Source organism: Anomaloglossus baeobatrachus, chromosome 3, assembly GCF_048569485.1.
Source record: "Anomaloglossus baeobatrachus isolate aAnoBae1 chromosome 3, aAnoBae1.hap1, whole genome shotgun sequence".
Taxonomy (NCBI): domain Eukaryota; kingdom Metazoa; phylum Chordata; class Amphibia; order Anura; family Aromobatidae; genus Anomaloglossus; species Anomaloglossus baeobatrachus.
Window position 1 is genome coordinate 497456462 of NC_134355.1, and position 17849 is coordinate 497474310.

Sequence of the window (17849 nt, forward strand, 5' to 3'; positions counted from 1 at the left end):
CTTCAGCACAGCCTGTTGCCGCTTTGCCGAGGCAGTGCTGCAGTGCTTCTGTGTCGCCCTGGACAAGCCAGGGGCCACAGAGCACAACACTTACACACCCCACACTCCCTGCAGGCACATCATAGTCAAAACACAAAATCCTTGTTGCCTTCCCCAGGGGCTGTTGTCCACACCAGGGGGTGGAGCCAGGCGGTTGGTTTCCACCCACCAAGGAGTTCACAGTCCTGGAGGAGGGAAAACACAGGCAGTGAGAGTTAAGCTAAGGAAGTGGAAGGAGGAAAGTAGTAGAGAGGAGAAAAGTGACAGCAAAGAGCCTGAAGTTGGTTCGGGTGTGTGGCCCGGACAGGACAGCAAGGTTGGCAGGATGTGGTGACCGTCTGCAGTGGAGGCCGATTGGAGTCTGCTGTAAGGACCGTGGACGGGTGGTGAGCCGGCGGTACCGGACCGGTATACAAAGAGAAGCCAGCACCATTGGCAGGGGCCTTTCGGATCCCGGCAAGGCTTGGTGTCGCCGTGAATTTGCCAAATCCGTTAGTGAAGGGGACCTCCGGGTTTCCAAACAGCCAAGTCCCGATAGAAGGGTACCGTCCAACCGTGAAGGGGAGACACCGCCACCGCCAAGGGCAACCGTCTCCCAGGGCCAGCGCCTGTGGGCAAAAGGGGCTCCTCCGGCCCATATCCAGGTCGGGGAGCGGGTTACCGGTGGGAAACCATCACTACCAACACTGAACTTAGGTGCAGGGAGAGACAGTCATCACTAACCTGCAGGGAGGAACAACCGCAGCCGTCTGAGAAACCCGTCCATCCAGCCGCTTGTTTTACTGTGAACTGTGTCATCATCATTGGGCTGAGTGAGTACCTCCGTGCCGTGCGGCACAGCGCTGCCCCTGCGACCCTGCACCTCATCAGGCCCCGCAACCCGCCTGTCATCCATCTCTACCCCATCACCGGCCCCGGGACAACCAACCCCCCTACCCACGGAGGGGAGAAATAACAACAAAGCTGCTCCCTGCCACAGGCTCCCGGGATCCCCGTCCAGAGCAGCAGTGGTGTCCACACAATCACCACAAACGTGGGTGGCGTCACGGACAATATCCCCAAAACCCAAACCACCCCTTTTCACTCACGGGCGAGGAGCGCCGCTCGAGTCCCCGGGATCCGGCCATCGCTCGAGCCACCGAGCAGCAGCAGCCGTAGAGCAGCGGCAGCCGGACCCGAGCAGTGGGAGAGCGCAGCGTCCCCTCCTCCGCCCGCGACACTTCCAGCTTGGGACTGGTGTGGAGGGTAAAGTGGATGAGGATGTGCAGGAGGAGGAGGAGGCTGAGGAGCATGACATTCCGGAGCTGTAGAGTGTGGGTGAAACCCTGACTGAGGTAGGGCCTGCAAAACTTGGTGTGGGAAGGACGTGTTCCGTCCCTCGCTCAGACTGGGTCCCAGCTTCCACATTATTAACCCAGTTTGCCATCAACGAGATGTAGTGGCCTTGCTAACAAGCACTTGTCCACATGTCTGTGGTTAGGTGGACTTTGGCTGAAACAGCGTTGTTCAGGGCACGTGTGATGTTTTGTGACACGTGGTTATGCAATGCAAGGACGGCATACCGGGAGAAATAGTGGCGGCTGGGGACCGAGTAACGTGGGACAGCTGCCGCCATCAGGTCGCGGAATGCTTCTGTCTCCACCAGCCTAAAAGGCAACATTTCCAGCGCAAGCAGTCGCGAAATGTTAGCATTTAGAAGTGTGGCATTTGGGGCGTTGGCAGTGTATTTGCGCCTGCGTTCAAAGGTTTGCTGAATGGATAACTGAACGCTGCGCTGGGACAAGGACGTGCTTGATGATGGTGTTATTTCTGTGTGGGCAACTGCAGGTGCAGGGCCAGAGGAGGCTTGTTCGCGGGCAGCATGGACAGGGGATTGGCTCGCATGCACAACAAGCGAAGACGTAGCAGTGACATCAGCAAGCACTGCTCCTCGACTCTGTTGTACATCCCACAAAGTCGGGTGCTTGGCTGACATGTGCCTGATCATGCTGGTGGTGGTCAGGCTGCTAGTTTTGGTACCCCTGCTGATGCTGGCATGGCAGGTGTTGCAAATGGCCTTTTTAGAATCATCTGGAGCCAACTTAAAAAAGTGCCAGACTCGGGAAGACCTAACATTTGTACAGGCACCTTGTGTCGTGCTGTTGTTCCAGGGAACGGTTGCCTGACGTCTGCCTGGGGCCACCACCCTGCTTCTTACTGCCTGTTGGGATGCTACGCCTCCCTCCCCCTGTGCACTGCTGTCCTCGCTCTGCATATCCTCCTGCCAGGTTGGGTCAGTTACTGGATCATCCACCACGTCGTCTTCCTCTTCCGCACCCTGCTCCTCCTCCTGACTTCCTGACAATTGTGTCTCATCATCATCCACCCCTTGTTGAGACACGTTGCCAACTTCGTGAGAACGTGGCTGCTCAAATATTTGGGCATCTGTACATACAATCTCGTCATGGCCCACTTCAACAGGAGCTGGCGAGAGGCCAGAATGTGTGAATGGAAACGTGAACACTGAACAGCTCTTCCGAGTGTCCAAGTGTGGGATCAGTAATGTCTGTGGACGTGTACTCGGCCTGGTGGTAGGAAGGAGGATCAGGTTCTGAAATGTGCGGTGCAGTATCACGGCTACTGACACTTGACCGTGTGGAAGACAGAGTGTTTGTGGTGGTGCCAATCTGACTGGAAGCATTATCCGCTATCCAACTAACAACCTGTTGACACTGGTCTTGGTTCAAGAGCGGTGTACTGCTGCGGTCCCCAAGAATTTGGGACAGGACGTGCGAGCGAGTAGATGTGGCCCTTTGTTGTGGCGAAATTAGAGCTTGCCCACGACCTCGGTCTCTGCCTGCACCACCATCACGTCCACTTCCTTGTTCGTTGCCAACACCCTTGCGCATTTTGCAATGCTGTGCTGATGTGTATTCACTAGACTTGTGCGTTATATCCAAGTTTTTGCAAAACGCACACAAGTGCACCTGAACGCTGCCACCAACAGGCACACATGTGCGGTTTTTAAATGCAAGCACGGATGCACTAAGAACCTAAAAGGTCTCTATCCAGGGACAATGTGGAGCCTCCCAATTTTTGGCTGCCCTGCCTAAGGGCTATGCTACAATAGACCCACTTCCTTACAATGGGCACTTCAGGTTTACAGGCCCTCATGCACGTCTCTATCCAGGGACAACGTGGAGCCTCCCAATTTTTGGCTGCCCTGCCAAAGGGCTGTACTACAATAGACCCACTTCCTTACAATGAGCACTTCAGGTTTACAGGCCCTCATGCACGTCTCTATCCAGGGACAATGTGGAGCCTCCCAATTTTTGGCTGCCCTGCCAAAGGGCTATACTACAATAGACCCACTTCCTTACAATGGGCACTTCAGGTTTACAGGCCCTCATGCACGTCTGTATGCCGGGGCATTGGTGAACCTCACAATTTTGGACTGCCCTGGCGAAGGAAAATACTACAAAGACTCACTTCCTCAAAATGGGCACATTAGACTCAAGAGGCCTTCATGTACGTCTCTTCTCAGGGACATCGGAGTGCCACACAATGTTTTACATAAAATCTTTCATGTATTAATCTCAAAAAGTAACATACACCAGCTCTATCTCACTATTGGGTATGTGCCCTTAACATTTCCGCCATGAAAATTCATTTTGGTGTCATTTTGAAGGTTTTCTGGTGAGTCCGTAAAAATGGCGTAAAACGCAGACAAAATTGTTCACAGCTGTGACTTTTGAGTGATAAATGCTTCAAGGGGTCTTCCCCATGCTGTTGCCATGTCATTTGAGCACTCTTCTGAGACTTTTGTGACATTTTTAGGGTTTCTACATGCTGCCGGGGGTCATTTCATAAAAATACTCGGGTCTCCCATAGGATAACATTGGGCTCGGTGCTCGGGCCGAGTACACGAGTATCTTGGGATGCTCGGCCCAAGCCTCGAGCACCCGAGCTTTTTAGTACTCGCTCATCACTACTGACCATATTAACATACTGTATGTACGTATGTATACTTTAATTGGTTTTATTTGTGCTTTCTTCTATATAATGCAATATTTAAATAAAGATTATTAATTTAATTTTTGCTGTGTATTATTTGCACAGTGTATCTTTTTTTAATGTATTGTTAAGTTTCTGTAGTAAAATATATAATAATATCTGTTTCTTTGATTTTTCAAGATTCATCGAAGATAAAACAACTTGGGATATTTATGAACAGTTCTTGTGGGGAGCAGCATTTATGATTAGCCCTGTACTTAGGGATGTAAGTCATATCTACATTCCTCATAATTAACTTGTTCTACCTTTCATTCTTTTACTGTCTAAACAGTTTTTATATCCCAGGTCCTGCAGAGCCCTAAACCATTCAATTACATATCAACATGTTCAGTGGGTTTTCTTGTCCCTTCTCTTCCCCTGAGTAAATCAGTGTTAGTTTTTAGCCCCTCTGAAGAAAGGGTCATGCTTTTACATAGCCCATTTGTGTTCGAAACTCTTGGACCAGGATGTGACTTCAACCCCTGCACCTATTTTAGTTATGCTTCTGCATATTTTTATACTTTGTTAAGGTACCAGTGTCTATCTACAACTTTTTCTTTTTTATATAAACACATTAAAATAAAGAACTGAAAAACATATATATATATATATATATATATATATATATAGAGAGAGAGAGAGAGAGAGAGAGAGAGAGATATATAGATAAATATATATATATATATATATATATATATATTTATATATATATATATATATATATATATATATATGTATATATATATATATATATATATATATATATATATATATAAGATTCAGTTCTTGTAAGCTTTTGGAGTCATCTTTGTATAGGGAATCTCTCAGCAGGATTTCACACCCAAAAATATTTATATATTGTATGCATTTAGCTTTTTTAAGGCCAAGATCAGGAATACCTTTATATGGCAGTCTGTTCCTCTATTACTGTGAATTCAGTGTTTTAATTTACATGCAGTTGAGGCTGTAAATCTCTGAGTCTGTGTCACTCCAGCTCTATTTCTCACTCGGTGCCACCTCTTCCTGCTTAACTGATTACTCCTTTGCCTGAAGGCACATACCATAGGGGCTGTCAGTCAAGTACAAGAAGGTGGTGGTGGTGGTGAGGAAAAGAGCTTGAATGACAGATGCTTCAAATCTACAGTCTCATTTGCCTATCAATTCAAATGCTGGTTTATCAATAACAGAAAAATGAACTGGCCATATGAAGGTAATGAGGACCTATATTTGAAAGAGCTACTTGCACAAATAAATAGTTTGAGTAGGGAAATCCTGCTCACAGATTGTCTTTAAATTCATAATGCAGACACATGATTACTGGCTTTGGAGGAGGCCTGTTTGTTCAATTGCTTTTAAAGTAGCAATTTTTTATGACCATAATGTGTCTAGCAGCTGGGTCACTAAGCAAAGATGGAAGAAATAAGGGATTAACTAGTACATACTAAACTCAGTGGTAAAGTATATTATTTAGGAAAGTCATGGGCCCTTCTAGTGTCAGTTGTTCATTTCAACAGATTCCAAACTAGGTACTGGAATAAAGGCCATTCCCAACAAGCAATCCATCCAAAAAGTACAAACCCTATAATGATCAAGTAGTGTAACTGTACTACTATGGAGATGCATTAGGGACATTATGAATTTCCTCATTGTTCCATATTTATAAAGCTATAAATGACCAATATTTGGGAATGATTTGCATTACAAAAATCTTTCATGACTGTGCCATATTTACTATGTGTTTAGATATTTTCTGCATATTCTCTTTCAACTGAGCATGTCCTCACAGAAAAGGGTTTGTCCTGTTAGAAAATGAATAAAATCCAATGTGTAACACAATGCAACGAAAAATGTGTCCATGTTTTTTGCAAATTTCGGACACAAAGTAAATCAACTAATAGTTGGCATAAATATAGACTAGGTAATCTTAAGGCTACTTTACACACTGCGATATCGGTCCCGATATCGCTAGTGTGGGTACCCGCCCCCATCTGTTGCGCGACACGGGCATATCGCTGCCCATGCCGCACAACATCGCCCACAGCCGTCACACATACTTACCTGTCCGGCGACGTCGCTGTGACCGGCGAACCGCCTCCTTTCTAAGGGGGCGGTCCGTGCGGCGTCACAGCGACGTCACTGAAACGTCACTGAACCGCCGCCCGATAGCAGCGGAGGGGCGGAGATGAGCGGGACGTAACATCCGCCCACCTCCTTCCTTCCGCATAGCAGCCGGGAGGCAGGTAAGGGGAGCTTCCTCGTTCCTGCGGCGTCACACGCAGCGATGTGTGCTGCCGCAGGAACGAGGAACAACCTCGTTACTGCTGCAATAACGAGATTTGAGAATGGACCCCCGTGTCGCCGATTAGCGATTTTGCACGTTTTTGCAACGATGCAAAATCGCTTATCGGTGTCACACGCAACGGCATCGCTAATGCGGCCGGATGTGCGTCACGAATTCCGTGACCCCAACGACTCCGCATTAGCGATGTCGTAGCGTGTAAAGCCCGCTTTAGAATTAGAAAGGTTTATCAAACAGCATGAACCATTTGATAAACTGGCACAATTTAAAACATTATTATCTAAGAATTAGACAGCATTGATAAATTTGCCAATTGTGTTCATTGCATACATATTTACATTTAAGAGCATTATTATTAACGGGTCTACTACATTTATCTCTCTAATGCATCTGTGCTTAATTGTAGAACGCTAGAACTGTTGACGTCTATTTTCCAAACACAGTTTGGTACGATTATCACACAGTAAGTGCATTGGCATTTTTATATTTATTAATTATAGCTGTTAAAGTTAATACTTGAGATAAATATTGCTATTTTAATCCAGAAAGTGACCAACGTCTGCCTATGGACTGTGTCTTATCTCCATTTTATTGAATAGTGCTAAGCAGATATACTATTCATAACCCATGCAAATATCTTTCTCTCATCTCTAACCAAATAACCTAATTGTTTGTTAAAATGTTCATTCTGCCTTTTCTACATTGATATATTGATTGAAATGGAATCCCATAACACATATAGGGTTAACTTTATATATTGTGAATGGAGCTGGAACAGCTCCTGTGCGATCTCAATGCACAGACACAATTCATCAAATATATACAATAGAGGTCAGGAAGGTGCAAGAAAGCTAAAAAAGTAATCATGTCAACTTTGCTTTAAATATTATTCTCCATATCTGCTGATAACTGTCATTGTTCTTTTAAAGGGTATTAAAGTAGAAAACCCTGGTAGCAATAAAACTCTACCAGCACCATTAGAACACATTAATCTTCATGTCAGAGGTGGCTACATTTTGCCACAGCAATCTCCTGCTTTGAATACTAATAAAAGGTAAAACTGTACAATAATAAGCTACAATAAATAATAATCTAAAATACTTTATCATAAAGAGATTTTATCAGTTCAGATTTGCAATGTTGTGGCATTAGCTAGCATGTGGAAGATAGTATTCTGGTTATGTGTGATGAAAAAATAACACTACACATAACCCTTAAAACACCATCCCCACCATGAAACATGATGGTGGCATGATCATGCTGTGGGAATACTTTTCTTCAGCAAGGATAGGAAATGCTGTTCAAAGTCAATGGAAAGATGGATAGAGCAAAACATAGAGCACCTCTGGAGGAAAACGTTTTATTGGTTGCAAAATGCTAAGGTGTTGTTCTCCTTATTGCAGAACAATAACCCTAAACATACTGCCACAGCTACATTGGAATGATTTAGATCAAAGCATATTCCAATCTTTAAATGGCCCAGTCACAGTCAAGACCTAAATCTCATTGAGAATCTGTGATAAGATTTGAAATTTGTTGTTCAGATGCTCTCCATCAAATCTCACTGAGCCACAGCTATTTTACAAAGAAGAAAGAGTAAAGTGTCAGTATCTAGATGTGAAAAACCTGTAGATACATATCCAAAAGGCTTACAGCAGTAATTGCAGTGAAAGGTGATCCTACAAAGTATCAGACTATAGGGGCCTGATTACAAATGCACAGCATAATTTTCAGATTTATATTTTTTAAGTGTCTAGAAAAACATTTTTCACTTTCTTTACACTTTACAAATACTTGCTACTTCATGTTGGTATATCACATGAAATCCCCAAAAATAAATTTAAGTCTTTTGGGTGTAATATGAAAAATGTTGTATATTTCACTGGGTATGAATAAGTTTTCAAGGCATTTTAAATGTAATATGTAAAAAAAATTAAAGAAATTATTGTACTGACCATCTTTCTCACTTCTCAAATCCTTTTGCTGCTAAGCACCACCTGTGCGGTCCTCGCCACATCTTTTTTGACCCCCGTCTCTCACTCTTTAATCAGTAGCCTCTATCACTCAGTCCTAGTTTTTTGAGGCCTGGGAGGCTTCTGCACTGCATCTTCTTCTGACCCCATCTATCACGCTGGAATTCCTGGGTCTCTGATGCTTATTTTAAACATGTATGATGGCCTAGGGGTTTTTACACAAGTGCGTGGAAGGATGTCATGAATTCACAACCTCTGTGATAACCTTCCATGTATATGCTCAGAATCCTCCAAAGCATTGGGAAAGTTAGAAGTCCCTGTTGAGCGTGAGACGCCCAAGAATTTCAGTTCAGCTGTAGGGATCAGAAGATGCTGCGAGGACCAATCAGGTAATGGTGGGTAGCAGTGGGACTGAAGAGGTGAGGGGTAAAGTGAGTATAAGGTGTTTTTAGAACCTATGGATGTCCCTTTATGAGGAATTCACACTGAAGTGAATTACAAATATATGCATTTTGGCGAATGTCACTTTTTGTAAAATCTGAGTAGAATTTAATTCCATTTGAAGTTATTCACTTATCTCTAGTACTGAGGGATAAATGATACATGTTAGGCACTGTAATTAAAATATTTCCCTTCAGTACATTTAACTTTATTTTGTTTATTTTGTTTCAGTCGCTTGCAGCCAATGAATCTTTTAGTTGCTTTAGATGCCCAAGAAAATGCGCAAGGGCATCTTTTTTGGGATGATGGTAAAAGTATTGGTAAGTGTTCATAATCTTTACATGATCATAAGTAATTTGAATGAATATAAAGGCAGAAAGGAAAGTGTCAAGACTCATACCTGCCATATACAGTTTTTTTCAAAGAATACGTATCTGCCTGTTATAATTATTTTTAATCATACATTGTGTATTGTGTTAATTGAATCATTTGCTGAGCGTAGCATCCCTTTTTCGCTTTCTAGCAAATAGGAGGCATACAGAGGTACAACAGGGTCCCATATACGCAATGAGTGCTGAGCTATAGTAGGAAAAAACTGCACTGTTTGAACTAGGACAATATGTAAAGCAGTCCTCAATTAATACTGTGAAACTGGAAAGTGGTTTGAAGAGTATAGTAAATTACTGTCAAAAGAACACTCTGACTTCAGTGAGACAGATTGACCATCTATGTTGTATAGGGTTGAGCCAACTTCACCATATGTCAGCAGATTCTAACCCTTCCCTTCTTTTTGTGAGCAAGATAAGCTTATATATATATATTATTATTATTATTATTATTATTATTATTATTATTATTATTATTATTATAGCGCCATTTATTCCATGGCGCTTTACATTGAAAGAGGGTATACATACACAATCATTAACAGTACATAGCAGACTGGTATAGGAGGAGAGAGGACCCGGCCCACGAGGGCTCACAGTCTACAGGGAATGGGTGATGGTACAATAGGTAAGGACAGAGCTGGTTGCGCAGTGGTGTACTGGACTGAGGGTTATTGTAGGTTGTAGGCTTGTTGGAAGAGATGGGTCTTGAGGTTCCTCTTGAAGCTTTTCACGGTAGGGGAGAGTCTGATATGCTGTGGTAGAGCGTTCAAGAGTATGGGGGAGGCACGGGAGTAATCTTGTATGCGATTGTGGGAAGAGGAGATAAGAGAGGAGTAGAGAAGGAGATCTTGTGAGGATCTGAGGTTGCGTGCGGGTAGGTATCGGGAGACTAGGTCAGAGATGTAAGGAGGAGACAGGTTGTGGATGGCTTTGTATGTCATGGCTAATGTTTTAAACTGGAGTCGTTGGGCGATGGGAAGGGATTGGCAGAGTGGCGAGGCTGGGGAATAGCGGTGGGAGAGGTGGATTAAGCGGGCCGCAGAGTTTAGGATAGATTGGAGGGGTGAAAAAGTGTTGAAAGGGAGGTCAGAGAGCAGGAGGTTGCAGTAGTCAAGGCAGGAGATGATGAGGGCATGCACTAATGTTTTTGCTGAATCTTAGTTAAGGAAAGCACGGATCCGGGAGATATTTTTGAGTTGTAGTCTGGATGAGGTGAAGAGGGCTTGGATGTGTGGCTTGAAGGATAGAGCAGAGTCGAGGGTTAATCCAAGGCAACGAGCTTGTGAGACTGGGGAGAGTGAGCAACCATCAAGTTTGATGGAAAGGCTTCTTGGAGGGGATGAGTGAGGAGTAGGAAAGACAATGAATTCTATTTTGTCCATGTTAAGCTTTAGGAATCGCGCAGAGTAGAAGGATGAAATAGCAGACAGACATTGTGGAATTTTGGTTAGTAGAGAGGAAATGTCAGGTCCAGAGAGGTAGCTCTGCGTATCATCAGCGTAGAGATGATACTGAAAGCTATGGGACTCTATGAGCTGTCCCAGGCTGAAGGTGTACATGGAGAACAGCAGGGGTCCAAGAACTGAGCCTTGGAGAACACCGACTGATAGGTGGCGAGATGAGGAAGTGGTGTGAGAATGGGAGACGCTGAAAGTTCGGTTGGTTAGGTATGAGGAGATCCAAGATAGGGCCAAGTCTGTGATGCCCAGAGATGAGAGAATCTGTAGTAGGAGAGAATGGTCTACTGTGTCGAAGGCAGAGGACAGGTCCAGGAGGAGGAGGCTAGAGTAGTGTCACCTGGCTTTGGCAGTTAGATCATTTGTAACTTTGGTTAGGGCAGTTTCAGTAGAGTGATGAGGTCGGAAGCCAGATTGTAGCCGGTCAAAGAGGGAACAGGAGGAGAGGTATGAGGACAATTCAAGATAAACATGCTGTTCCAGTTGTTTTGAGGCATAGGGGAGAAGGGATATGGGGCGATAGTTTGACACAGAGGATGGGTCAAGGGAGGGCTTTTTGAGGATGGGTGTAATGGAGGCACATTTAAAGCATGAGGGGAGTACACCACTTGTTAGTGATAGGTTGAAGAGATGGGTTAGGGCTGGGATGAGGACTGCGGTGATGTTGGGGATGAGGTGCGATGGGAGCAGGTCAAGTGCACAGGTGGTTAGATGTGATCTTGAGAGTAGAGTGGAAAGATTGTTTTCTGTCATGGTGGAGAAGCTGGATTTGGAGGACGAGGGCTGAGTAGCGATGATGAGGGGCTATGGTGATTGTGGGCCAAAGCTTGCTCTGATGTTGTCAATCTTCTGCTTGAAGAAAGAGGCAAAGTCTTCAGCTGAGATGAGAGGAGAGGGAGGTGGTGCTGGAGGACGGAGGAGAGAATTGAAAGTGTTGAATAGCTGTTTAGGGTTGTGAGAGAGAGAGGATATGAGGGATGAAAAGTAGGTTTGTTTTGCAGCAGTGAGTGTGGATTTGAAGGTGGTGAGGGACTCTTTATGTGCAATGAAGTGCTCAATGGAATGAGACTTCTTCCATCTGCACTCAGCAATTCTACAAGCCCGTCTCAGTTGTTTAGTCTGACTCGTGTGCCAGGGTTGCCTGTTGATTGTGCGGGTTTTGGTGTGTGTGAGGGGGGCAGCTGATTCGAGAGCTGCAGAGATTGTAGTGTTGTATAAAGTTGAAGCCGTATCTATGTCGTGTAAAAAAGCAATGTCTGTGAGAGGAAGAAGGGACTGTGAAAGTGCATGTAAATCAAGGTGTTTGATATTTGTGCGAGGGTGTGAAAGTTTGTGGAGTGGGGGTTGCGTACTTGGAGAAGAGAGGGAAGAGAATGGGAACAGGGAACAGAGGCGAGTGAAGATGAGGTCCAGCGTATGGCCATCTTTGTTGGTAGCTGCAGAAGACCATTGTGTGAGGCCGAAGGAGGAAGCGAGTGTTAGAGGTTTGGAGACAGATGAGTGGGAAGTGTCAATGGGGATATTGAAATCAGCCATGATGATGGTGGGGATGTCGGTGGAAAGGAAGTGTAGTAGCCAGGTGGTGAAATGGTCAAAAAAGGCAGTGGCTGGCCCTGGAGGGCGGTAAATGACAGCCAGTTGAAGGTAGATGCGTACGGAGTGCAACTCAAAAGAGGGAAGAGTAACTGAGGGTGGTAGTGGAATTGGTGTAAAGCAGCATTGGTTGGACAGGAGCAAACCAACTCCTCCACCATGCTTGTTGGTGAGGCGGGGGGTGTGAGAGAGTTGGAGACCACCATAAGAAAATGCAGCAGGAGAGGCTGTGTCAGAGGGGGTGAGCCAGGTTTCTGTGATGGCAAGAATGGAAAGTTTATTAGTGATGAAAAGATCATGAATGTAGGATAGTCTGTTGCAGACAGAGCGAGCGTTCCATAGAGCTCCTGTTAGTGGGACTGGGGGAGCGAGGGCTGGGTGGATGGGTATGAGGTTAGAGAGGTTGCAGAAATTTGGGATGGGGTGTGGATGAGAGTGTGAAGTGACATATATATATATATATATATATATATATATATATATGCTCATAAATAAAGTATACATATATACAGTCATGGTCAAAAGTGTTGGCACCCTTGAATTTATTCCAGAAGATGAAGTACTTCTACCAGAGAATTATTACAATTATAGAGGGGTTTTTTAAAACACATTCTTTCCTTTGTGTGTATTGGAGCAATATAAAAAAATACCTGAGAAAAAAAGGCAAATTGGATATATTTTCATATACAATTTTGTTTCAAGCGTGTAATGCTCGTTTATACTTACATGTTGCAAGTAACAAGTGTGGGCAATATGAAAAATCACATTTGAAAGCAAACCAGATAAAAAGGGGAGAAGTTGACTCAATATTTTCATTGTTTGTCTGTGTGTTCCACACTTAGAGTAGCATCAAGATCATAGAAATAGAATAGAAATAGAATACAAATAAAAATAGAATAGAAATAGAATAGAAATAGAAGTGAACTGTCTGAGGACTTGAGAACCAACATTGTTGAAAAATATCAACTATTGCAAGGTTACAAGTCCATCTCCAGAGATCTTGATGTTTGTTTGGCTATAGTGCATAACATAATCAGAAGTGTACAACCCATGGCACTGTAGCTAATCTCCCTGGACGTGAACGGCAGATAAAAATTGTTGAAAGGTTGCAATGCAGGATACTCCGGAAAGTGAATAAGCAGCCCCAATCAAGTTCCAAAAATTCAAGCTGTCCTGCAAGCTCAGGGTGCATTAGTGTCAGCGCGAACTATCCATTAACATTTTAATTAAATTAAATGTTATGGCTGGAGATCCAAGAGGACCCCACTGCTGACAGAGAAATAAAAGATCTAGACTGCAGTTTGCCAAAATGTCTGTAAGTAAGGCAAAGCTCTTCTGTAAAATCGTATTTTGGACAAATGAGACCAAGATAGAGCATTTTGGTAAAGCACATAATTCTACTGTTTACTCAAAACAAAATTAGACCTAAGAAAATAGAGCACAGTACCTACAGTCAAATATGTTTGGTGTTCAAAGATGTTTTGGGCATTGTGAAATCTGAACTGACTGAAGGAATATGGATCTCAATGTAATGCCCAGTCTCAGAAACCTAGGTTTGCGTCCTAGATCATGAGTCTTCAAGTAGGACAATGACCCCAAGCATACCTCAAGAAGGCTCCAGAAATAGATGGAAGCAAAGTGCTGTAGAGTTCTGAAGTGGCGAACAATTAGTTTGGATCCTAATCCCACTAAGCACTTGTGCAGAGATCTTCAAATTACTGTTGGGAGAAGGCACCCTTAAAATAAGGGAGAGCGGGAGCAGTTCGCAACAGAAGAGTAGATCAAAATTTCAGTTGAGAGGTGTAAAAAGCTTCTTGAAGGTAACATGAAATGATTAATTGCAAAAATGTATTCCAAAGGGTGGACAATATTAAGATAAGGATGGCATCAATTGTGTGCTGCCCATTATTGGGTTTTATGTGAAATTATTTCCAATTTTCAATTTCTTTTTTTTCGTGTTATTCCCAAGCATTAAAAAAAAATAAACATGTATAGAAAAACATGTAATTGCAATAATTTTCTGGGACAAATATTTCTTTTTCTTGAACAAATTCAAGGGTGACAACATTTTGGTCACGACTATAAGGAAAGTTGTTAACCGAAATACCTATCTACCAAAAGAAATGGACATTTATTATAATAAACAAAATCTATCTGTAGTATGCCACAAAGGGCATTTTTCAATATTACTCTTTCTAAATTAAGCCAGAACATGATCATTTTCCTTTGCCATGTCAAGTTATCATGCTTAGATTAAAAGACTGATTGCACTGTGCTTCTTTATAGATTCTATTGAACATGGAGTTTATATTATGTATGAATTCCGCGCAACCTCTGTAAGTACATGTGATATGCTGGATGCATTTATTAAAAAGATAACTTATCTGTCAACAAGTTACTGTATTTTTCAGATTATAAGACGCAGTTTTCCTCCCAAAAATTTGGGAGGAAAATGAAGGGTGCATTTTAAAATCCGAATATAGCTAACCGGGGGGGAGGGGCTCTATGTGCAGCTCTGTGTGCAGTTGGCATACAGGCTGCCCCGTGTGATTGTTGCAGCGTGCGGGCGGCCAGGTGCCTGTCGATGCCGGCTGCCTCTCTATCCCGGCTGCCTCCCTGTGTGGGTGGGCAGCCTGCTGGCTGCCACTCTGTGTGGGTGGATGGGTGGGTGGCTGTGCGGACTGCGGTGACTGTGCGGCGAGTGTCCCAGTCTGTCTGCGGTCCCGGTTTCAAATGACGGTATCGAGAGTCAGCGTGTGCGCAGATGGAGCTCTTGGATGAGAGATCCATCTGCGCAAGCGCCGCTCCAGGAGTTAGCACATGCGTAGATGGAGCTTTTGGATGAGAGCTCCATCTGCGCACGCGCCGCTCTGGGTGCCATCATTTGAACTGGGACTGCGGACAGACTGGGACACTCACCGCACTGCCTGCTTCACCACTGACCCCCCCCCGCCGCTGCTGCTGTCACTGACCCGCCGCTGACACCACGGAGCCGCCGCCACTGCTAGCACAGTCTGTGCCTTCAGTGACCCCGCTCCACCACTGCTGCAGCCCCCTACCTATTTTTACCTATTTTCATCTCTAAATTTGGGGTGCATCTTATAATCTGGTGCGTCTTATAAAACAAAAAATATGGTACCTCCTATTTATGAAGGTATTGGATTGTCTATATTGGTTTGAGAGACATCATTTTATAAAGTCAGATTTGTTTAAGTGTTCCATTTATTTATTTTTGAGTCAAAATTATTTATATTTGTCAAATACCAAAATAATGAGATAGAGAATGTTTTGAAGCATTTTTATTACTTTTTGCAAGGTCAAAAGTTTACATACACTAAGGCGGGCTTTACACGTTGCGACATCGGTAACAATATATCGTCGGGGTCACGTCGTTATTAGTGACGTACATCCGGCGCCGTTACCGACATCGCAGTGTGTAAACCCTAGGAGCGACGATCACAATTGCAAAAATGTCAAAAATCGGTGATCGGTGACACATCGCTCCATTCCATAATGTCGTTACTGCTGCCGATATGATGTTGTTTGTCATTCCTGCAGCACCACACATCGCTGTGTGTGAAGCCGCAGGAACGACAAACATCTACTTACCTGCGTCCCACCGCCAATGCGGAAGGAAGGAGCTGGGCGGGATGTCCCACTCATCTCTGCCCCTCCGCTTCTATTGGCCGGCCGCTTAGTGATGTCGAGGTGACGTCGCGGTGATGCCGAACGCACCTCCCCTTTGAGGGAGGGATTGTTCGGCAGTCACCGCGACGTCACCGACAAGGTATGTGCGTGTGAAGCTGCCGTAGCGATAATGTTCGCTACGGCAGCTATCACCACATATCAGCTGTGCGATGGGGGTGGGTACTATCGTGCTCGATATCGCTAGCCGATGCTAACGATGTTGCAATGTGTAAAGCCCGCCTAAGAGTACTATGCCTTTAAACAATATGGGACAGCCAATATGATGATGTAATGTCTTTGAAAGCTTCTGGCTTATTGGGAACATTTGACTTAATTAGAAACACAGCTGTGAATGTATTTAATGCACACCTGAAACATACTGCTTCTTTGTGTAGCATCATGGGAAAGACAAAAGGAATCAGCCAAGATCTCAGGACGAGAATGGTGGACTTGTACAAGTCTTGTCTATCCTTGGATATCACACTATACAGAGAAAAAGACATGGATCGCACATCCCAAAAATACAATGATCTAAAGCCGCAAGGCAAAAAAATTAAATAATAGAACATGAGGTTCTTTGTTACCATTCTGATCATATTGTATTAAGCTCACTGCCACGTCATGGAGAACCTCTGAGTGGGTCCCTAATCTAAACCTTGTAGTGCAGCACTATGCACTAACCGCTGCTGCAGCGACAAAACACAAGCAGGGCAGGTGACCTGGTGCCTCACAGCACCCATGCTGCAAGGCAAAGCCCCATGGCTTCAGGTCCCACCACCCCCCACTGACACGAAACCACCACAACAGCGGCCACCACACAGCACCAACACCCTGTGAGAGGAGCTGCGCACTCACCTCCCACTGGCTCCCATATGTGAATTGGGAGCAAAAAAAGGCTGACCCCTCTTGCAGTCTCCTGCTGATTAAAATCATTTGTGTCAAATGGGGGGAGTGCAGATACAAGCAAAAAACAGAGAAAAAGACATGGATCACACATCCCAAATAATACAATGATCTAAAGCCACTAGGCAAAAAATGATATAATCGAACATGAGAGTCTTTCTATGGTAATTCAGATCAGATTGTATTAAGCCCACTGCCACGTCACAAAATGATCAAAAGGGAAATAAAGAACCTCGTGTTCTATTATTTAATTTTTTGCCTAGCGGCTTTAGATTATTGTATGTTTGGGATGTGCGATCCATGTCTTTTTCTCTATTTCATGTGTTATCCTTAAAAATGATTTTCAGATACCTGAAGGTCGCTCATTCATCTGTACAAACAATTACAGTGGAACATTGGTTAACGAGAACAATCCGTTCTGGGAGGGTGCTTGTTAACCAAGTTACTCGTTAGGCAAAGCAAGACTTCCCATAGGAAATCATTGCAATGCAGACAATTCGTTCCACAACTTGTTAAATGACTCATCCTGGTCCCCTGTTGTGCCATTCCACACACGTACAAACACACACAAACTCAAACAAACACGTACAAACACACACAAACTCACACAAACTCACACAAACTCACACGCACCTATTATATGCTCACCTTACCTTCCGTTCCATCGCCGGCCTGCTGGGACTTGCTGTTCAGTAGCACGGGCTGTGTATCGGGTAACCATGATGACGAGGGAGGAACGTCCGCACCCAGAGCGCTGACGTCAAAGGCAGGAGCCTCTGATTGGTCAGCGCGCTGCCTTTGAGTAGCGTCTGACAGCAGAAGTTCCTGCTTCATCGCCGATGGTTACCGATACACATCCTGGAGCGGCGAACTAAAGGACCCAGGAGGCCAGCGATGGAACGGAAGGTACACATATTATGCTCACCTTACCTTCCATTACATCGCCGGTCTCCTGGGATTTGCTGTTCTCCGGTACGAGCTGTGTATCTGGTTACCATAACGATGAGGGAGGAATTTCCGCTGCCAGATCGCTGAC

The 17849-nt window shown here is 44.4% G+C and overlaps 1 protein-coding gene across 1 annotated transcript in view; it reads left to right on the forward strand.

Moving 5' to 3' along the window:
* The window catches only part of SI (sucrase-isomaltase), a 439774-nt gene that overhangs the window by 270009 nt on the left and 151916 nt on the right, over window positions 1–17849 (forward strand). The window contains exons 42-46 of the mRNA XM_075340661.1: window positions 4213–4297; window positions 6777–6833; window positions 7300–7424; window positions 9016–9104; window positions 14510–14559. Of these exons, the coding sequence (XP_075196776.1) occupies window positions 4213–4297; window positions 6777–6833; window positions 7300–7424; window positions 9016–9104; window positions 14510–14559 (406 nt within the window). The remainder of the gene's footprint in view (window positions 1–4212; window positions 4298–6776; window positions 6834–7299; window positions 7425–9015; window positions 9105–14509; window positions 14560–17849) is intronic.